We start from the raw sequence: 23,536 nt of genomic DNA, 5'->3' as shown, positions 1-23,536 counted from the left end.
TAAATAGTTTGATAAAGGAGATGACCACAGAAGTTTGATGACCAGTGCTTGTGGTGGAAGTGGGCTGAAGCATACCATAATGAAGCATATCTGATACCACAACTGTGTTTTTAATATGTTGATTCACATATAAAAGATGTTGGCAAATTGTAATTATACTTTCAGAAATTAGTTTTTAAATGTGTTTTTATACTTCCTTAAATATTTGATATTTGGACTGATTTGACACCCCCCCCCCCACACACACAGGTATATAATTTTCCTTGTGTTCTTCAATCAGAACTGTTTTTAAAATATGCATCTAGGGATATTTTTGATGCAACAGGAGCAGAGTGGGAGGGATCATAGAAAAAGGATTACTTTCAGCCCTGCCGTTCATAATACAATAACAAGTACTGTATTCTATTTTATTCTATTTATTTCATTCAGGAAAATCTAAAGTAAGATAAACATATCTAATAAGTATCAACATTCCCTTCATTCTCTGAATCCCATTCAGTTTTACTGTATGCAAAACTCTTTATTCCATGGCATTTATCAACAGAATTTTGCATGATAGCTGTGAACATTTATACTTCAAATTAATAAAAAAAAATCATTTTTCTTTAATTTGCAATGCTTGAACAGGTGGCTCTCAAATACAGCAAGCTGTCAGGTTAGTCAGTTTTGTGCACTTGCTGTTTTCAGATTTCTGTCCAGTTGCCATGTAGTATTGGCAGTTCCTTCAGTCCCAAGCATATGTGCAAAGTAAACTAGATACAGTCTGACATATTGTTATCTATACTTATATTTGTAGATGTATATTTGAGTATTGCAACATCTTTGAATTATATGTTTATCCCTATCAAAAATTGCATAGATATAGAACTAACAACTACAAAATTCCTTGAAGCAGTGGAGAAGTGGCAGAGTTAAAATAGCTTCTCCAAATCTATCATGTCCTATCTGTAGGATACATACTAGCACAATCTCTAAATCTGTGCTTGGATACTAGATTTTCTCCATATGAATGCCATTTTATTCACTGAGTGATGCACAGTCCCTTCCTGAAGTCCTTTAATCTACTGATGCTCATGGGTCCAAGAAGAATATCAAAGTGGGTGGCAAGCTATATCTGGGCCTGCTAATAAACTGCTGAAATGAGGCATCCTACAATAGTTAGAGCATGTTTTAACAATCCTCAAAATCTTCCATGAGAGATCATAATTCTAGAGTGCTGCTGTGTTGTGAAAATGGATCTCCATGTAGCGTTTATTAAATGTTACAGCATCTTTGAGGAATCAGGAGATAGTGTGGCTTTTGTTAGTGGTGCTGCCATCTGGAACTACATGAAGAACTATTTGCCAGGTGATAAAGGGTGACTTGCACAGAAGAAAGTAAATGTACCTGTACATGTTGTTTACATTTAAATGTAGTCCCTTAAGGTGTGCAGTCCCTGCAGACATTTGCTTTCCACCTATCTTTTCCTATCTCTTATTATGCACCAGTGCTGGCGTTGGTGGCAGTTTGCTCTGACCTACCTAGAACATCCTGAGGAGCAATAATGGAGAAGCACATGAAGACATTCTGCATGCGTGATTATAATAAAACCTAAATAATATCTCTTCAGTATAAATGCCTTTGTCTATAGACTTTCATATAAACTACTACTGGTGAATAATACTCACATATATACCTTTTACTCACGTAATACCTTTTACTCTCAATCTTCTAATGTTTTGAATATTTTAACATTTTTAAAAATTATGTCAACACGTAATTCAGTAATGTGTTTGCAGAAATAACAAGTTAGCCATTACATTTCAGTCATGTATTTCACTGGAAGTGAAAGAGTAAGAATAAATTTTTTAAAAAATGTTATTTTGAGCTCTGTGATATTACCACATTGGTGGATATGCTTTTACTTAACTGTATTTCCTGACTAATTATTTTTTTAGCTCCTGTACTCACCACCTCTTTCCTGCTATGTGGTGGCAGTGTAGCAACGTAGCTCTGGTCTCATGCCAGTAAAAGTACACCAAGTGGGTTGGGTGCCCTGACGAAGGAGGGTGCTCCTTTAAGGGAGCCTTGGCTGGGTTTGTCATTTTTCTTGGTCTCTTGAGGAGACGTGAGTAGCGCACTCTTAAAATATGTTATCTTCCAATAAAACCTAATCTGAATCTCTTAGTTTCCGTGTTTGTGACAAAACGTGTAGCAATGGTAGTCCATGAAGCCAGCTCATATCGCTGGGTTTCCAGACACCTTGCCTGGTTCTGCTTCGCCTGAGGGAGCGTCGTTACAAAATCCTGTCGCCAGATTGCCAGCCGTTGCTTCGTCTGCATATGGTTGCCCAGAGGTATGAGTAATAGTGTTAAAATCAATAAGCCAAGAGCCTTCTCCGAGTGTCTTCCCTTTGGCCTTCTCCAAGCTTCAGGACTGTGCTCCCACATGCAGGACTCCTACCATCCATAGCCACAAATCACCACGCTTTCCTCTGCCTTTTCTTCTGTGTTGGGAGTTCTTGATCTTTCTACTAATATCAAGAACTTTTCATTACATTTTGTTTTATCCTTGTTACTGCCTGTCACTTAAAGGTTTATTCTGCACAGTTTATGATGCCTCAGCACAAGATTTTAACCTATGCACATTTCTCATAAACCTTTAAGGAACCATTCTTTCGCTTTTAACTTCACCTAGCACAATTCCTAGTTGCTTTTCTACTGACCCTGTTCTAGCTAGATAATTTTGTTTGGTTGGTTTTTTTTGCTGTACTCTTTCATGGATCTGATGATGATTATATGCAAGTTCAGATTAATTGATAGTAGATTCGTTCTTTAGCTAATTAGGAAGGTAAGCCATTTAGAAAAATTAAACATGAAACTTGAAAAACTTAATTTAGAAAAGAAATATTTAAAATTTTTAAACTTAGCCCTGCAGAAAGGGACCTTTCAAAACAACGTGTGATCGCTTCATTAGAATCTCAGGAATGTTGCATGCTGAGTTTGAATTTTTCTACAGATATATTCAGGGTTTTCTTTCTATGTAAAAATAAGTAGTTGGAAAACGCAGACAGTTTCTGTATAGAACTGCAGAAGAATGTGCCCTGAATAGCCGAATTTCTTGATCTCATGCAGGATTCTGCAAATCTCTCCCTGTAGGGGACTGTAATTTTCAGTTGTCTTCCCTGCATGCCATTGCATAGAGCCTCCCTTGCTCAGTTTATTCGCTGCTATGTTTAACAAATTGTACTTTGTTTTTTTCCTCTTGTAGCAGAGAAACACAGGATCCTGAAACTTGTACTGAGACTATAATCCAGCGTCTATAGTAGCGCTTAGGTTTCTCACTGTCCAAATAAATCTGTACTGTCTGCTAAATAAATGGCTATGCAGTGGCCCCTCTCCTGGCAGTCGTCGGTGTAAACGAATCATTCAAGGGCTCTTTTATCAATCTCTTTCGTATTCTTTCTCCCAGAAGTGCTACCAGCAGAAACTCTCTGGAACAGAGTAGATTTCTTCTAGTTAACAATGGTGATTGTCTAAAATAACGTTTGCATACTGAAAACATTTAGTCAGGAGCTTCAGGGAATAACACCTCAGAGTCATTTACTTGTTTGCTAAGAATAGTAATACATTTTATTGAAGAGTGACTGGTAGTGCCAAATTCACATGGTGAAGTCATTGCATCAACCATTATTTGCTTTGACAATCCTCAAAACATCTTATGCTACTACCTCTTACCTTGTAGTCTTCCATATAGACAACACATATATTAAGGAAATTAATACAACCTGGGTTCATTGTGTATACAGGATTCCGTTGAACATTTGATCTGAAGTATTTATAAATTTAAGAGTGATATGTTTGAAACAGCTGCCTTATTCCTCCCCCTAAAAGCTGTATTCTCATGCACTGCACTTTCGTAAGTGACTCCTAGCCTCCTTCGTGGACAAATCATATCACAGTAAGGTGTTAAATTAGATTAGTTACCCTGGATGAGAAAAGGATTAGTTACTATGTTTAGTACGTAATTACATGGCATTATAGTTTTTGTCTGTTTGGGCCTTTAAGTTTTACTTGAATGTATGGTTTTGAATAAAAGCAAATCCATAGCATGCACTCCAGTGAAATGTTCAAACTGCCTAATTTTGAGACGAAAAATCAATGACAAATAGACATGTCCATATGTCTGTCCACTCAGGTTTGTCCCAAACAGCTTCCTTCAAATCACTGCACAGAAATATTATAGAGTATGAATTATGTGAGTGTGGAAATAAATGGTTTGTAAGAATAATTGCAAGTGGAATTCCTATTGTTGATGGACATACACATAGCTAAAATCTCTAATCTGAGGGAAATTAATCTTTATTTTCCCTCCATGGGATACAAGAACGAAGTGTGCTGATTTTACATTAACAAATCTTCTGATGTGTCTGTTCTGTAAGTGAGATTGACATAACCTTTATGCCCCTATACAAAATAATAAACGTCTCAACATACAGACATAACTAACTTCTTCAAAAATGAGAAAAGGAAATTATCTTCTCTGTTCTACTATTCTGACTTGCTTGTCTCTTCTTGTTCCTCGTTGACATCAGGGGAATGTAAGAACAAAGTACGTGATGGTATAGAGTGGCTACGAGGACTTGAAAGTGAGATTGTTTTGTCAGGAATATAACTCAAGATATTTTCTGATAAAACATTGATTGATTTTTAATGCTATTAAAGTCCCTTTAAGTCTATTAGACTCCGTTGACGTAGTACCTGTTGCATTAAACTACCCCCATGTGCGAGCCCGTACGGCTGGTGGGGGCCTTGGGGAATGGGTGCTGGGCACAGGAGCAGTTAGGAACTGGCACCGCCTTGGGCCCCTTGGATAGGGATCGCTGCCGGGAGCTGAGCTCTGGATGGTTTTTTTCTGGTTTACGATCCCTGTTGAAGACTCTAACGTTTTGATTTAGAGTATAGCTAAAACCTCTAAACAGTCTGGTTGAGAAGCACTGTCTTGGCACCTCTACTATATTTTACTTCGAATTTTCCTCCCCCTGCATTCCCTTACTCCCTCTTATAACAGCATATAATCTCCAAGCCATTTATATGATAGTTCATTATAGGCAAGTCTCATGCTGCTGCTGTGGGATGAGGTTTTCTCCAACTAATTTTCTATTTTTCTGCTATAAAACTGCCAGAAGACTTTGGTGAATGGCAGATGGATATTCAATTAAAAACTTTTATACTAGGAACTTAGAAAATTGCTTCTTAGTCAAAAAGCAGATGAACTTCATTCAGTATGCTGCTCGTTATCAGTTCGATACCGTGGGTACTGCCGTGTTTCTGGGTGTCTTTACCTTCCTTCTGTGTATCATTGGTGAATAAGACTGATTGATTAAACAAACTACAACAGATTTTTACTTCCTGCTGGTTCCTCAAATAGTTTTAAAGTTGATGTACAAACCAGAGTAATGTACTGTTGGGCGTTATGACTTCTCTATAAAGTGTAAAGACTCTGTCGCATTTCATATATAAAGCGCTTGTGGTTTTGCATTAGAAATATTAAAAGATTATTCTCTTTGATTTACAACAGAGCAGTTTTATGAGGCATTTACTTTGTGTGACTCCCAAAGAAACCGAAGGAGTAGAAAAACATGGGCTTTTTAGGACCACCTTGGAATCATACTAAGATTTTCAAATGTTTCTCTTGCTTTTTCACGTTTGAGAAATGGATGTAATGAGAGAAAAGATGTTGACCTTACATACCAGAGTAAAAGAATGAAAATTCAACGTAACATAGGTTCTTCCGTCTCCCCCTTGGCTCGCTCACGCTCCCCTTTAAGAGAATTCGGGATCCTTGTTCTCTTGTCGGAGAGCAGGGATCCAGCTCTGGCCTTTGAGATGCCTCAGTTGCCTTCACCAACTTCAGTAGGCTCAAACCAGCACTTCAGAGAGTGGATGAAAACATGCAGTATGATGCATATTTCAGTGTATATGTAAATAATGTGAGAATTCAGCTCACTTGAATAATTTTTAAATTAAAGGCTTATAAATTCTAAATATTTTTCTGCGTTTTTTTAGAATTTTTTATCCATGCTTATTTGGTTTAAATTTGCTTTGCAATTTTAAGATCTAGATATAATTGAATGCTAAAAGAGAGTTATACTGAGAAGGCTTTAAATTGGAGACATTTCCTGCATATTGATGGAGAAAGGGTAATGCACTCTATGAGGAGAGCCCTCGGTGCTCCAACCGATATTGATGGGGTTGAGATAATTCATTTCGTATGAGATAATTCACATCTCATAGCATTAGATCTGTAGGGAACTGTCCATGATGGCTTGAGGAGGAAAAAGTGGCAATCTCATATTGAAGCTGCTGAGGAAAAAATAACTACAATGAGAAGCAGTTCCACATGAAAGATTCCTTATTTGCTCAGTTGCATATGATTTTCCATAATCTCTTTTTTTTTCTTTCTTTCTTTTTAAATATACTTGCTTAACAGAATTTGGGTTTTTCAAGTGTCTTTTTAGGAAAAGCATGCTAGGCTTTATTTATTAGAGTGAGTAGGGAAATGCATTAAAAAATAAATAAAGTGGTTTCCAATTTACAAGACTGATGGGTTATTCTTTCTTTGTTTCCTGTATTAACAAAGGAAGATAATAAACATACTTGTAAATGAATTTCCTTTTGCGGGTTTTTGGTGTACAGTGAAAATACGCTTTGAAATGCTGTATGAAAAGGCCTGGAAGCTTTTACCTTTTCAAAGGAATTTTTGTTCTGTAAAATGTTAGAAATGTCAAGTTCTGCCTTTACTGTCTTGTCAGAGGATTGCTTGAATAACTTTAAAATGTTAATTTAAGAGATTTCTCAGGCAGCAATTAATAAGATGGCACTGCTGAATCCTTAAGGATTTTCTAAAAAAAACAGTAGGAAAAACTTGCACGTGACTGTTTATGCACTGAGATAGTCCTGCTGGCTCGATGACGTTCCTTGCACTCAGAACGTGGTTCGTATCCCTTTCCAGGATGCGGAACGAAGTGGTCTTCTAAACAGTTTGCTCAAAAGCATGAGACATGCTTGAAAATTGCAAACCGTCCAAGTCCAACTGGCTTCCTTTTGTATTTGAGTCTGACAGAGATTTTTTTAGCTGGGAGCTGTGCTTTGAGGGGCAAGTTACAACAGTGAAATGCTTCCATGAGTTCTGCATGTGTGGTGCAACTATTTCTTGGGTGTTTTGGTATATATAAATTGGTAAGTGGAAGTATAAAGTGGTTCTTAACAGCATTTGAATTCCTTTAGTTTTGCTTACTGATTACAAGACTTTTTGTCCCTCCCTATACGGGGAGACAGCAATGGGACTGAAGGATTAATCAGTCTGAACTGAGGCCTTGCTAGGACAAGAATTGTGAGTGAACACTAGGGAGATCATTCAAGTGCTGCTGTCTCAGACCTCGTGCACTGGACGGCGCTGCTCGTGCCATCGGGATGCCCACGGCTGTGCCGCCCTTCTGCGGGTGGCCGCCCCGGGCCTGGGCAGGTGTCTCGCAGCCCAGCTCTCTGCCGGGCTTTGCCTTCTCCTGGCAAGGACCATGAGCAGTGCCATCACGTGTATTTGCTTACTGATGGGTGAAGCACTGTAATTCTGGCAGAAGCAAACCGGCTGTAGCCAAGTTGGCAAACCTCTTGGCCTCTCTCTGTTAGTTCATATGTCTTTAATATTAATGAAGACTGCAGCAGGATCAGCTAGGGTCCTCCCTTACCGATGGTTACAGCTTTCTTGGGGGAGGCGGGGAGGCAGCTTGCCATTTGCGGTCTTCCTTCCTTGGATGGATTGCACAACAAATTTGAACCAACGGGGTTTCCGTAAGCTGAGTAAGAAAGACTTTGCACAGCAAGTCCATGAATGGATTTTTCCCAAATGTCAACATTGTTACAAAAAGAAAATTTTGTGAAACCAGTTTTAATTCTAGGTACAACTTTTTTTCACTGATACATTTGGTCTAGACTTCAAAGCGACTTTTTAATTCAAAAGGAGAAACATTTATGAGCTCATAAATGGCAAATGTTAAATGCTAATTTATAATAAAGGATATAAAATGTCTGGTATCTCTGTAGAGACTGTAACTTTGGTTTTATATGTTCTGTTGGTTGGCTGAGTTTTTTGGGGGCTTTTTTGTCACAGTGCACCGTACAAGAGCCTGTCATTATGGAATATAGGATTATTGTTGGACAACGCATTGCCTAAATTATGTTCAGCAATTTAGTTAGAGTTCTGACATTTTATTAACTTATCATAGTATTGATTGGTGTTTACACTATGGCCTGACGTATTGTAGAAAGTTTCCATGGAAAATTGATTTCAATAAATGTGGTAGCTGTTAAAAAAAAAAAAAAAAAAAAAAAAAAAAAAAATCTATGGCTACAGGATGAACTAAATTGTGACAGAACTCCATATCTGAATATCTTCAAGCATCAGGATTATTCTAGATCTCAGGCCTATTTTGCATGTTTACAAATAAATTTTACCTTTATAGTGGTGTTGAAGGAAAAGAAGTTAGAATGTCTGTCGGTATAAAGTGCTTATTGCTTTTCAGTTTCTGTAGTCAGTGGCTTACACAGAAGCCATTCTGTATGTGTGTTATATCATGTATGATATAACTAAGCTTTTACTGATACAGTACGTTATACTCTTTATATACTGCCCAGTACCTGACTATATTTATTCTTTTACAGAGGAGCTGGCTGTGGAGAACAGTTGTTAGAAAGTCACAGCGAGGTCCAAGCTCTAGGCTCTGCATTCACTATTCCACCACCACTTTTGGTGCAGGGGGACCCAAATAGACCCTGACCACTTCTGCCGTTAGAAATCTAGCTCTGAATCCAGCTCTTGTATCCTGAGGCTCCCTATAATGGCATAGGTAAAATTTCCTAACTGTAGTGTTGCCATACTAATATTTGCAAGAATTCTTTAGGATCAAAATAAAATATTTTAAGTTTATAACTAAGACTCCAGGCCTTTGGGAGCACAGAATTAAAAAAAAACACCTCATCTCCCCATGGTTGTGATTAAAATAAGTTAATTTTGCTACCTTGCACTCTGCAGCATGAGAAAGCTGGAGTCTAATTAGGTGTTTTTGAGTGTGCCTGGCTACTTTTGAAAATGAGTGACTATACTTTGAATCATGATACCTGCTTCAGGTGGGTCCATCTTATCCAGTGTGTTTTGTGTAGCCATATGACAATTTACTTTTAATGAGTATTTTGAGGAAAAGGACTACTTTCTCTCTCCAGTGACTTTTAGGAGATTTTAAGGACTCCAGCCTTACAGAATTTGAATTAACCCTTGTGAATAGGTAACCCTAGGTACATACCTAAACCGGGTCCATTTGACTTGGCCAGAGTAGCTAATGAGAGTACTTTAACTCTGTTGTAACTGAATTTTTCATTATGGTTTAAAGGGGTGTTGTCTGAGTTATGTAGTGAATACTAGTAATATTTACTGTTTTAATACCTATGACTAGTTGTATCCTTATTTTAGATTTAACTTATTTCTGTTAACCTCAGTACTTGAAAAGATTATGTACGTAGTGCTAACGAAATCTCTATAATCTACTGATCAGTGTTCAGAGGCAACAGATTATGTAAGCATTTGTAGCACTTGAGAAATATAAACAAAATGAAATTAAAAACCTTATCCTAATAATTATATTCCTTTGTTTAAGCTATTTCTTGAATTCAGTAAGGTAGAACTACTGCTGTCTTTGTTAATACTGTTAACCATTGACACGTAGCCACCGAAGACTCCACTGGAGAGGTGTTCTTGAGTCCTTCAAGACTGTAGCTAATGCAAACATAAAAGTTTCCATCTGCACTACCTTAGGATGGAGAAGGATCTGTGATACCCAAGAAGGTGGTTATCCCCTGCTGGTGTAATTTAACTTAACTCCATTTAAAAACAATGGAGTTAGTGATTCATTTCATCAGAGAATCAGCTCTTAGATACGTGCAGTTTTAAATGAAAATCCATGAGGCCAGATTTTCTGTACATGCGGTTTTTGAGTCATTCAAGTAATGTTTGCCAGTGTGGGCAATAGATAGGCCTGTATTGTTGGCAATAAGCAGCATTTATCTGCAGGCTATACAGTGTTAATTAAAAGTGCTTGCTTTCACTTAGTGGAGTATTAATAACCATGTAAAATGCTTAGTGCTTGTAAAATGTGTCGTGTTAGAAATGCATTGAAATAGGAGCTGGATATTGCTTGTCATATCTTCACAAGGGAGCCATATAGGCATCATTATGTATATTTTACAGAATTAAACAGCAGCTGAATGCAGGGAAACTGAGATAAAAAGGAGCGAGTTTAACTGCGTGGCTTTTGCAAACTAGAGCCTAGAATAATATGCACCATTTTCCTAGACCTTTTCTGAATTCGGTCCCCCGTATGAGAATGAACTATTTTGGGATAGACTTGTTTGTTTGTTTTGAAGTACAGTGCTCACAAGAAGAATGTTAATTGGCAGCAAGATGAAGAGCATTTCCATTGCAGACATGGCAACTGTATTACTAGAGAGTAAAACATAGCGTGGAGATGCTCAGGTCTTGTTTATTTGACTATGCCATTGTTTGTAACACGCACCTAGAAAATACTGCATCTATTATTTTTCTAGTATGTAAAAAGGGTAATCATGCATTGTGAAGCTTGCACTGTTTTTGCTATTTAGATATCTGAGCTCAAAGTCTGCAGAGGAATATAAACTCAGCTTAAAGGAATAATTCAGTGTTCAGAGGTACTTAGGACCAGTGGACAATACCTTAAAGAAGCTGGACAGCACTGTGCGAGGCTGCCAATGTTTAAGGCTCTTTCCAGAGTGAACTTTGTAATCAGGTCTCCCACTAAGTTTAATAGACTTTTTACACAATTTTGAAATATTTACTCTTTTAAAAGAAGAATTTATCCATGTTTAGTTCTTGGGGTAACCCAACGTGAGATAACTTCACTTACAGTTCTGTTGGCTTACAGACATTGACTATTGACAGTTGTGCTAAAAATTTGCAAATAAAATATTTTTCAGTGTTCACTGTTCAATATTTTTATGCTGCTTGGTGAACAAGGTTATTTCATGTTAGCTGCCTCAAAGCTTTAGGTTTTTTAGAGCCAGCTGTATCATTATTTGCAATCTCTGAAGTTAGAACTTACTAGAGAACCTTAAGAAAAAACCCAATATTTTACATTGATTGTGTCTTCTTAGAAAAATAGGCCCTGAATATAAAGCTCTTAAAGGAAGTGCCAGTGTGGAATTGCATCCTTATCATCTGAAAATGCAGAGGCACATGCTGAGCTGACTAGTATCCACAATGCTTTTATTGGTCCTGTTCAGCTGGTAGCTTAGGAAGGATCCATTTTGTTGTCAGGCTGGCAATGGCTGGCAAAACATACTGCAAGACGCATTATTTACTTCGGTTCTTACACAAGTGTTTGTATCAGAAATAGTCACATTACTACAACAGAAAGTTAATATCTACTCTCAGAGTTTTCTTGAAGGTTTCAAGGTGCAGTTCAGATGGCTCTTGCCAAGCCTGTGTTCGATCAGCTGCTCCCTGTGTGATTTCAGTAACTGAAAGTAGTAGGAAAAAGGAAAATTTCTCAGTCAGCCTGAATACAGAATCTCAATTGGTTTTTTTGTTGTTGTTGTTTGTTTTTTTTTTAATCGCTCCTCCCTGTTGTTGACAGAGGGTGTACTAATCATTTCAAGGCATTTTTTACATTCTATGGTTGCATATACCCTTTTAATGTAAAAGCTTAAGTTCAAGTTAGTGAGGAAGGAGTGATTGCTTTAGATGTTTTAAATTTTCATATAGTACATGCACTAACTTGAAAAAAAGATTATTCAAAGCAGCTAGTAGATACAGAACTCCAGTGGTAATATTTTATGGAAAAAGTGCTGGGCACTAGAATAAAAGTTACTAACACTTTTTAAACAGTAAAAGTGATATAAACGCTTTGCCAGAAATAGATTGAAAAAAGAAGTTAGATGACTTTGAAAGTATACAACTGATTCCTTAAAGATCTCTTAGGCTGAGGAGAAGATATGGAGGAATGAATGTGCTGTTAAATGAAGAAAATTGTCCATTTCACTGATGTTGTTTACTTTTCACTGCACATCTTGAACATTCTTATAATGCACTGATTCTGTTTTATAGGAGTAAATTAATGAATGCTGTAGATTAAGATATTACCAGACTCCACTGTAGGTATCTCAGTTTATAATTTGCTCTTAGAGAGGGAACTTGTTTTTTCACATGAATGTGATGATAATGGATTGGCATCAATAATAATAATAAAAATGTTCTTCCATAAGTAACCAAAGACTATAAAAAGGTATTACAGCAATTTAGAGGATAAAAGATGGTTAATTGCTTTCCTACGTACTTCTGCTAAGATATATATTTTAAGATACAGATTTTGATTCTGTGGTTTATGCTTAACATCACAATAGGCATTGTGTGAATATTGGGGTAGTTGGCCAAAACCGACTGAAATCCAAAAGAATCCTTAAGCACATACCTTTACCAAATGCTCTGATAAACTAATGGCACAAAGAACATAATTTCTAAGAATTTGTAAACAATCATTGTTTTCTTTTCTATCACTTCTATTACAGACTGACAGGAAAGGAAGAAGTAATGCCTTGAATATTGCAATAGACAGTATGTGCAAGAAGACAAGAGACCTTCGCAGACAGGTAAAGCACTTAAGGAACTAGACAGATATAAAAGGAGACTTGAAAGAGGCTTATCCAAATTACTGTTTTCAGCTTTTGTAGTACCGTAATTTGAAAATGAAATTTCCTCTATATTAAAGAAATACTTGAGGAATAACACTGTTCCATAGAACAAATACATTCCAATTTTCAAAACTGTAGAAAAAAACCTCCCAAATGGGATATAGGCTGAATGAATTTATATACATAGGCAAAACTCTGCATACATACATGAGTAAGAGAGCATATATAAATTTTATAATATATAAATACAATTTTTATCCTGAGAAATATACCTGTAATGTACTGTAGAAAACTAGATTAATTTTATTTTAAATAAGTTTGAATTATCTTTCACTTTAGTATTGAGTAGATGTCTGATTCTGTACTGTTGTGGGAACTCATACAACGCAGAAGGGTCCTTAGAATATCTACTCCCCATTCCCCCAAATATTATGCATCCCAATATCCTAAAACTAATGGGAAACATAGACTAAAGCCCACAGCTTCAACGTACTACAGAAGGTGAGCAACAGACATCAGCTGCGTTTAGGTCCTTGCGGCAACAGCCAACATATTTGAGAAAAATTGCAAATGTTGTTGAGAGTGTATAACATGCCAGGTTAGGAAGGAGAGCTAAAAAGCCACTAGTGCTTCCAGCCAGGCCATCTGAGAATCTAAGGCCACGTGAAGAATGTTGCCTTCATCCCGTCTCTAGCTGTGGCTATTCACGTGTTCTCTGATGGAAGAATATCCCTGCCAGCTTTCTATGTCATCTTACAAGGTAGTTTATGCATCCAGATGATGAGGAAATTTCTTCCTGTCTCCCATAATCAGCCAGGAGAAGCTTGAAGGATGAGATGAATATAATACCAATAAAGTGCTTACAACTAGCTATCAAACTTCCTCTCATTTTTTGACAGAAATATGTTTGATCAGATACCCAGTGACTTGCATCACAAACTTGCTCTGTGTAGGGCTCTCCCATTCTGTCCAGTCCATGAGTTTATTAAATGCCAGCCTATAAGATTTTAAGTTTCTTGTCTCTGTTATTAAGTTTGGAAATCTGTTCAAGAACTTAATTCTTAGGCTTATATAAATCTTTTTTTTTTTTAACTTCTGGGCTGAATGTATTTATGCCCAATTTATAGTTGATCTATAGTTTTCTTTACACACAGTAGCTATTTTGGGTTTCTTGATATTTTCTTCTGGAAAGTATTTTTTGAGAAGTATTTCATCTATTCCCTCCAAATCTGTTTTCATACATGTGAATTGCGTAAGAATTGGTTTAGGAATAGTTCTGTGTGTCTGAATTCCTTCTGTCCATGCAGGTATTGCAATAAGGTCTTGGCTATTCTATCTCTCTGCACTTTTATTAAAAAAAAAAAATGGTAGTGCTAAAAAAATATTGAGATACATATACAGTATAGTATACCATAATAGGTATTACATTAGGCTTTCGTAGCAGATTAAGGGTTATAGTGTGCATAATGTACTCTGCAAAATTTGATTTGAAGCTGAAACCTTACGGAGTTATATTTTGAAATCTCGCCAGTGTAGTGCACAGTATACGAACTGTCACAGAAGCACTGGCCCGGTCACTGGCTGATCATGAGTTATCCTGTGGACACACATGCAACGTCTTTGTGGACCACTGTGAGTAAGATAAAGGCACCTCTGAGTCTGGCAACACTTGAAGGCATAAGTGGGTATCTCCTGTAAGAACAGCATTTTCTGGAGCTTCCAAAAATCTCTGGCTTTTCAGACAAAATGATTTGTATTCACTTCAAGAACCTGGGCAGAACCTGGGATTTAAAACTATTTTGTTCTGATTTATTATTTCTATTGTGCCAGAGGTGTGCATGTCATATCTGTGTACAGTTTTATGTAGATCACTGCCTCCCTGCTTAGCAAAGATGTATAAATATTTAGGAAGGAATTTCTTTTTCCTTCCAATTTCTAATTCTCTGATAAATTATCAGAGTCAATTCTTCCCTCGTATTTGTTTCTCAGTATACTATGAATAATCTGCACAGATGTTTCTTCTCTCTCTCTTTTTTTTTTTTTTTTTTTTTGGGGGGGGTTCTTTTTGGGGTTTTTTTTTTTTTTTTGGGGGGTGTTCTTCTTGAAATGTTATTCCCAAAGTTATTCTTCTAATATTTGTGTGCTTTTTCTTTGTCATGGATAGCATGAACACAAAAGTGATTGCATTTCTAGGATACTTTTGAAATGGGGAAGAGATATCCCTCATTAATAATGAAAATTTTTCCTTTCCAGGACTTTTGTCAGTGTTGCACATAAGAAAATAGTTTACTGTGAGCACAGTTTTCTGTACTCATCAGGATATTGATGCTAATAGTATTACAGCTACAGTATAACAGCTGCTGAGATTTGCTTCTCTGCACTCTACTGTTTGTGTATGACAATCTTAGGCCCCATGTTTTATAAACAACATGTTTCTGTGGGTTTTTTTCATCCTCTTTGATATCAAAATAAAAACTTTAGATTCCACTTCTCTAACAGTCTGTTCCAGGGGCAGGAATAAGACCTTGCATCTTAAAAATAAAACAAGTTGTCAGACATTATCTTTCCTCTGCTTTCTAATATCTTTCACTTACAAATATCAGATATATTTTGATTTTAGCATAATGAATTAATTTCCCTAGTACTGGTTATGAGTATTTCTAGCACTGCTCCTCTTTGACTGTTTATGTGTCTACCTATATTGCTACTTTGCTCTAGAGGTGGCTTGAGCCAGAAACAGAGGAATGGAAAAAATGATCACTGTGATTATGATGAAGAGAAACTGATACCACTTCAGATAATTCATCTTTTATCCTTTTCCTCTCCTTGTTTTATATTTTATTGCTTCATTCTTTAGTGCTACGTGAATCATCTTTTGAAAATCTCAGCTTCATGTATCCCTGAGCAAAACTGAAATTGGAACATATTTCAAACTTGTTTGTATTCAGTAAAGGCACAGCATTATCTTTTTCCAAAGAAGAAAAATTCACTTTGTTGAATTGCAGGATAGAGGATTTCTTAGAAAGCAATAATAATGATAATTTATATGTGAAATGTTAGGTAAAGCAAGCAAACTAATAAAAAGCTGTAACAAAGAATTGTCTGTTGTGAGATAAAATTAGGCTGCTGGTTTGAAAATTGGATGCCTGATGCCCACCATAAATGTAAGTGAGGTCATTTCAGTTTCTACAAGACATTAAGACTGTACAACAATCTGGGCTTTGCAGGACCTGAAAGCATTTCTCTTGGAGATAGTGAACCATGTGCCATGGATAAGAAGGTTCTACAGTTTTTTGTTGTTGATTATTATAATTACATCAGGCAAGTTCAGTACATTTCTCTCTGTACAATGAACAATAAGGTAAATGGACATGTAATTAGTGGGAATTTTTATGCTAATTTTAAGCAAGTGAGTATGTCTGTTTTCTTCATTTGGACTTTTCCCACATAGAAGTTTTAACAAGTAACCTGGTAGGAATGGAGGCTCGATATGTTTTGTTCCTGGCAGTGAAACCTTTTAGTCTTTCTTACTCGTGTTTGAAATAGCTGAATGGATAAAGCTAGGACTGTGGACATGACAATAAGGGCCCACTTTTGTACCGAGATCTGAAACTTCTGTCTTTGCAAATTACTCATGAGAACACATAATGTATCCGTCTAGTATATCCGAACGCAATAAGCTGCAGTTAGAAGACAAAAGCATTTCAAACTTGCCTGTATGTTTTTGGAAGGCTTGTTTGTCCCATGCACCTGGTGAGTCAACAGGAGTTGGCTTTAGATCATGAGGCTAACCAAAAGTTAGTGGTGGAGTTCATATCCAAATCTTGTTTTGAGCATGACAGATTTCTCTACTACTGTTTCTGCTGTGTGTATTTACTGCCCTCTCTATAAGGTTAGCAGCATCAGAAAGATTGTGCTGGTTTGCATTTTTCTAGCTGCAGGAATGCTTACCTCTAAGGAGATAAGATGTAGGCATTTTGGATCAAAATGTTAAGTGAAAACACTTCCTTTGGTAAGAAACCTCTCGGGCACGTAATAGTTCAGCAACCTTTTGTGATCTTTTCTGCTCCAGTCAATAACTTTTTATGTAAATATAAGAAAAAAACCAAACAATTTATTTTGCAATAGAGAATCTAATGAACTTAATAATGTTGCCTACATGGCATGTGAAGTTTTGACTGATGCCTTTCCTGCAGTGTTCTAGGATTAGAACAAACAATTTTCATTTGTAGGTTTAGAACATGGAAAATGTCCTCTAAGTAGAGCAATTTCCCAACAATCAGTTATAAGCTTATACTAAATCTAATTTAAGAGAGAAAATTGTAGCAGAATGTTACACTTATTTAATAATTAAAACAAGAAGTTCAAGAACAATTAATGCAAATGGAAAAAATTCAACATCAGACTCTTATTATTCTCCTGCTCTATTAATCTATTATCAAATGGCATAATCAGTAATCTTGTTGGTGTAATTACCATGAAGGCTAGCATTTAGCTAATCAAAATATATCATTTTTTTTTTCCAAAATGATAGAAAACATTTGGATAATTTTGCAATTATGAAAACATTGAAAACATACTCTACATTAGGATGTAGAGTATTTTGTATATGAGTATAAACATTATTTAATAGCCTTCTCCCTTGGTATCTGAACTTCAGGAGAAATGCCTGAGAGACAAAACTAGGTTTGGCCCAATTTAAGTAGTCTGTTCCAGTCATCAAAGAACATGATTATTTGTCTGGCTCCACTGATTGTCTAATATATGTTTTAAGTGTCTTTTATATCTGTATACATGCTCACATACATGTGCACATACTCACATGCACAAACATGCATATTTAGCTTGTGGTATATTAAAACTGTCCCTCAAATGAAATTCAGTTTTCTGTAAAATAGATAAGTTGTAGCTCTAGTAAGTTTCAGTCGCATCCTGCAAATAATGCAGGAATATAATGTGAACATACTTATGTTATAAAATACCAATAGATGATGATTTTAGTGGTCTTTATCAAGAATAATAAGTATATTCTACAATAAATAGTCCAGTTAGCTAATACTAACGTAATGCTTTCTTTTGCAGCTTCGTAAAGCCATTATAGATCACATCTCAGACTCCTTCTTAGATACCACTGTTCCGCTTCTAGTTCTCATTGAAGCCGCTAAAAATGGAAGAGAAGAAGAAATAAAGGAATATGCTGCTATATTTCGAGAACACACCAGCAGGCTTGTGGAGGTATGTTTGATGGAGTTGCACTTTTATTGAATGTGTAGTGTAAGTAACATCCCACTGTACATTTTCTTTGCTTTCTGACATGGTAAAAGAATTAAGTCTGGCATGTCAGCAAAGAATACATTAATGGACTAAATTAATAGTAAACATACTCCATTTTTATATGACAGTTAGTAGTAAGCCAGAGGGTTTTGCGGTAGGGGCATTTATATAGTACTGCGTTGCACAGAAATTAGGTGGGTTGGGGGCAAATTCTGCTCTGAGGGATTAGCATAAGCCTCTCCACAGAGCTGCTCTGTGAGTCTTGATCAAACACGTGCCTCCAAGGAGTAATAGCTCAAAGTTCAGAACGCGACTGCTGGTGCTGTTTGATGCACCGTATCAGTGCTAGCTTGCCAGCTTCCTCGACTTCACTCTGCAGGCTAGAGGCTTTCAATGTGCTGTAGAGGAAGTGGTGCTATGATATGCAGTTTAAAGCTGTGAATCCTCTATGGGAATTCTGGACCCCAGAGTTGTAGAGATACGGCTCCTTTGGAGGCCAAAAGCATACTGACATGTATGCCAAATAAATTTATTTGCATACATTGTGTACTCATTAGTTCTCAAGGATATTCTTTCTTACTACTCAGTAATGCAAAAATGGAATTTCTTGGGGGTGTTTAGAGTTTGATGGACCATTAGTCATGTAAATGTGAATAAATATTCATGGATTTAAACAGGGTCATTTACACTGGAGCTTGAAACTCTATTGGAATGCCAAAGATATTCACAGGAATGTTATCTTATGCATCTGTAAGGAATGCATTACTAATTTTTGTTTCTTTTTAAAGCCTTTAGTGCTTTTGTGTGCAATGGCAGTAACGCAAAATGCGAAAACTTGATGAATTCACTCTGTGGCTGAAAACTGTCTTGGAATAAAATCCTTAATCTTGGGTGATCTACAGATAATGAAAGATAAATAGATAAACAGATGGATAAAGTAGAAGTACAGTACTTAGGTTTCTCTTCATGCTCCTGTAGTTCAGAATAGTACTAGTTATTATTCTCTAATTTACAAGAGTGTCTTATTTTTTCTGTGCTGAAAAATCACATGAAAACTACAACACAAAGCCAAAGTTTTAAAAGTAATTTCAGATTTTTATTACCGAGACTAAAACAGCCTGAAATGGCTTGATTTTCAAAAAGGATAGTTGATCTCTGAAGTTCGGACAACTTTACTGTGTTTGGATTTGAGCCCAGATCAGCTGAAATACCTAAATCATTACTCAATTTACAAAATATAGACCTAAGTATCCAATATTGATTTTCCTTTATAGTCCTGATTTTGTTTCCCAAATGCAAGGAATAGGTGGACATCAGTGTTGGTTTGTGCTTCACGGAGTTATGGCTGCAGAGTTACACTGCTGAAAAAAACTACAAAGTTGTGTAGCTCTCTGTGGACATAAGAGTGCCCAGAAGATAGCTGTACTTAGTGATGCAGAAAAAAATACAGTGAAGTTTCTGCAATTCCAGCGTATTTATTACCTTAAAAAAAAGGGGGGGGGGGGGGAGAAAGGATCTAGAAAAGAAAGGCCTGGAAAATTTAGAAATTGCTTCTGGTCACGTCACTGAATGATTAACTTCAAAGCCCTTTATTTTCTGCTTAAATTTAATACTTCAGTTTATTAAGCAGAGTAGACTAAGAAAGGAAATGTATGTATAGTTCATGAATAAAAATACTAGGGGGGACCCATTTATCCAGATTGTTTTGGGGACATTAGACTTCTTTAGATGTCTGACAATTCGTGTGGTGGGACAAAAGGAATACTCTCATGATCATTGTACAAAAAAAGAGGTTCTAGATCCAAGGTAGACTAATCTTACTCTGCGTGTGTGTAGATACACAATGTGTGTGTGTGTGTGTGTAGATATTTGTGGAGTTAGGTATGCTGCCTACAGTGAAGAGCATGTTTTAAGTAACTTGCTTTTCAGAGAGATGGCACACAGAGCTATCTCCAATTGTAAATTAACTGTTTCAAACCATCACTTTAGTGGTGCTTATATAATACGCTGCTATCGAAAATGAACATAAAATACGATTGAAGTTATCTCTGACCCGCTGTACTAGAACTGAAGCATCTTGTTTAAAAGTTGCTTACATTGGTTAAAGTACTTCATATTATTTCTAATTAAGAGCTTGATTAATGATATTCAGAGGCTAGTGACTACTAGCCTATCAGAAGTAAAGCAAAACAAAAATGAAACAATGCTATTAGCAAAGCAAGTGACCACAAAAGGACTTTTTACATGCAGAGTTATCTGATTTTTAAGAAAAGAACAGTGATTTCCAACAGCATTAGCTAAGAAAAAGACAGAAGAATTACAACAACTGTTTTGTGGAAAGAAGAAAAATAATTCAATGATATAAATGGAATAGCATTTAAATACATAAAAGGTGCAAGTTGGAAGCCTGTTTTGGTTTTGAGTGCCTTAAAAGCCTTTAAGCTGAAAATGCATGTATTTTTAAAAATTGGCAGTAACAGGGCACTGCATTGTTTTTTAATTTGTCAAAGAATAAAACAGGTAGGTAGATTTTAGATCTCTGTAATCCTGGTTTTCATCAATGTAACCTATACTTAAAAAATTCAGTAGTAGCAAACCTATAGGCAGCTTGGTTTCCAATTGAAAATGGTGCTCAAAATAATACATAGGAATCAGAAATATTTAAAGGTGCCCCCAAAAGGAGGAGCCTCGTCCTGCAAAAAGGACAGGACAGATAAGAAAGGAAGTGAAATGGTTTAGAGTTCCTGCTACTTCTGTTAGCTATTTATTTATCACAGAACTTCTTTTCCTTTTCATGTATAAACATCTCCTGTCTATGTTCACAACACGGTGTGAAGTCTGCTATCTGTAAGATTTTGAGTTGGATGCTAGGTTAATTCAAGATTCTATGCAGAATTTCCAAACTTTGTGTCAAAATAATCATGCTGCTTCTCATTTGATAGGGGAGTTTTTACATGGTGGTTGCAATTTCCGTGTTGGCAGCAGAGGCTTCACGTTTTTCCCTGTATTTTTTTTCCCCCTTCCTTTGCTATTAATATTTCATTGTTATAAAACCAAGCAAACAAAGCTCCTTACAACTGACAGGTCATAAAATAAAAGCTGGAAAGCTAGTCATGTACTTCATTGCAGAATTGTGCTTGATCTCTGCAAATGAGAAGAACAAGTCAAGTATTGAAGTTCAAGATCAGGGGTGGAAATGTCTGGCTATGGAATACTAACAGAGATCATAGTTTAATATAAAATATTTTAAAAGCTAAGCACTAACAAAAATTTGTTGCAAAAAATGATATGACATAAGACAGTAACTATATTAGAGAAGGCTGTTAGATGAGGTAGATGAGATACCAGGAAATTTTACTGTAAATATGAAGCTAGTTTTACTGTCTACATGTATTTATCACAAATATGCCAGCTTTGCATCCAAGGAGTGTGGATGTGAGCACTAAATGTTAGAGCAAAGGGCAGTGATGCAAGTTAGCCAGTACATACTGTTAAATACAAAATATCTTATTTATCAAGAGAAAAAAGCTTTTCCTTTTATTAGTTGTAAGTAGGCTTTATGGAACATGGGACTAAGTGTAGCTGCTCGCAAGTACTGAGACCTGAAAGCCTGCTGAGATACTGGCTGTCCCTGGCACGCAGGGACTGCCTTCTCTTCTGGATGACAAAAGCTAAGAAAAAACATTTACATTCCCACTATTCTTTGTTTCTGAATATAAAACAGATGAGGCATAGATCTGAGCCCATGTAAGCCTTTGACATCCGTAACATTCTGCTATAAAGAATTTGCAGCTTGGCTGTGTGTTGGGTAAAGTAGCATATGTGAAACTCCCACTTGATCATTTCATTTGCTGCCCTTGATTCTTGTATTGGAAGAGAAAAGGGGCACCAGTCCCTATTTTTCTTCTGTATGCCATTCATCTTGCTCTGTCATATCCTCCTTCAATAGTCTATTTTCCAGACTGAAAAGCTGGTCTTTTAATTGTTCCTTGTTTGGAAGCCATAAAAGGACATTGCTGCCTTCTTTGTATCTTTTCCAGCTCTTCTGTATTGCTTATGGGGTGGTAGGTCAGAACTGTGCTACTGAAGATATGGGGAAATCGTGCATGTACAGGGTGTCTTCATGATATTCTCTGTTTCCTTATCTATTTAATTTCTGAGAATTCCTAACTCTGTTTTCAGATCACCGATGAGCAGTAGCCTGCAACTTTCATGAAACTTTTTATCATAATCCCAAAATCTTATTCCTCAGAAGTACTAGTCTCCTGAGAGTCCATCATGTACATGTAATACTCGATTATTTTTTTCCAAAATAACTCACTTCACATTTATCTAGATTGAATTTCATCTTTTTTGTTATTATCTAGTCATCTAGTATCCTAAGGCCCTTCTGCAAATCTCCACAGTTTGTTCTTTTGCTTGCTCCTCTGAATAGCCTGGTAATAAATGCAGCAAAAAGCTTAATAAAAAGCTAATGCATACACTATGACCACAAGGAAACTTCTGGCTCGCAGCTATCTCCCAGCTTCCTGCTCATTTGTTCTGGGGGCTGAAAAAAGGGATGCTAATCTATCTGTTCCTGCTGCAAATTACTGGTTACTTAGCCACTCTGATTGTTAGCAAAGCCCCTCGTTTTCCTCCCTATCCTGTTCTCGGATGAGTAGTGAGATCTGCATCCCTGGATCTCTGTCCTGCACGCACAGTGCAATGAGCAATCGAGCCCCTCACCAGCAGCCTCGGACCAGGGGGTTCTTCAGTTACTTCAGTGTATGGAAACAGGTCTGCTGATTTCTGATCGCTCTTTTAAAATACATTTATGGCATAAGAAAGCTATTTCATTTTGTCCTATAGTTTTTTTGCTCTTAAAGGTATGTACCATGAAATCAGCTGTATGATACTCTTTGCCAAAGTTTAATTACCATCTCCAAATTGAGGAAACAGCATTGCAGGTTTTCCTTAATCCAGTGTAGACTTCAGTTTCATTAAGTCTCCTCTTTAAAAGTCAGTGTTTTGGCTGTGTACTGTAGTACTTCAGAAAAACATTGTTCTGCTGGTGTGATAACGCTGCTGTTGCACCAAGAATTAATTTGATAATATTAGTTCAAAAACAGACAGGACAACATATTTAGTTCTAAAAAAGGACAATACTATGTTCTCAAAATCATCAGTGAGCCCTAATTTGAATTGTCATTGTTTTACTGTGTATTCTAATACATAATTTGTAAATGTTCATATATACTTTGTTATTCTATGATTCTGTGTCAGTTGTAAATGTAGCTGTTACTACAGTATTGATAAAATCAATTTCATTTTCTTTCGATAGTTAATTTGCTTGCAGAAATTTGCAAGTTAAATTTCTGAATCTAGATCAAAGACTTGCATACTTGTTTATTCAAATCTCCAGTCCCCAAAATTTGATTTAGTATTGCAACCATCGTATCTATTGGTAAAGGTAATGCAATGATTTGAGTATTACAGATTGCAATGTAACTCCATTTTAAGTAAAA

The 23,536-nt window shown here is 36.4% G+C and overlaps 1 protein-coding gene across 4 annotated transcripts in view; it reads left to right on the top strand.

The window, feature by feature from the left end:
• Positions 1-23,536, top strand: part of CTNNA3 (catenin alpha 3) — a 456,698-nt gene that overhangs the window by 246,133 nt on the left and 187,029 nt on the right. For all 4 annotated transcript variants that reach the window (XR_009959014.1, XM_062580676.1, XM_062580675.1 and 1 more), the window contains exons 8-9: positions 12,633-12,713; positions 17,838-17,990. Coding sequence is in view for 3 of the 4 variants with exons in the window: in XM_062580676.1 (XP_062436660.1) it covers positions 12,633-12,713; positions 17,838-17,990 (234 nt within the window). In the remaining variant the exon portion in view is untranslated. The remainder of the gene's footprint in view (positions 1-12,632; positions 12,714-17,837; positions 17,991-23,536) is intronic.

Source organism: Rhea pennata, chromosome 7 (assembly GCF_028389875.1).
Source record: "Rhea pennata isolate bPtePen1 chromosome 7, bPtePen1.pri, whole genome shotgun sequence".
Taxonomy (NCBI): domain Eukaryota; kingdom Metazoa; phylum Chordata; class Aves; order Rheiformes; family Rheidae; genus Rhea; species Rhea pennata.
This window is presented reverse-complemented; position numbering and strand designations above follow the sequence as displayed.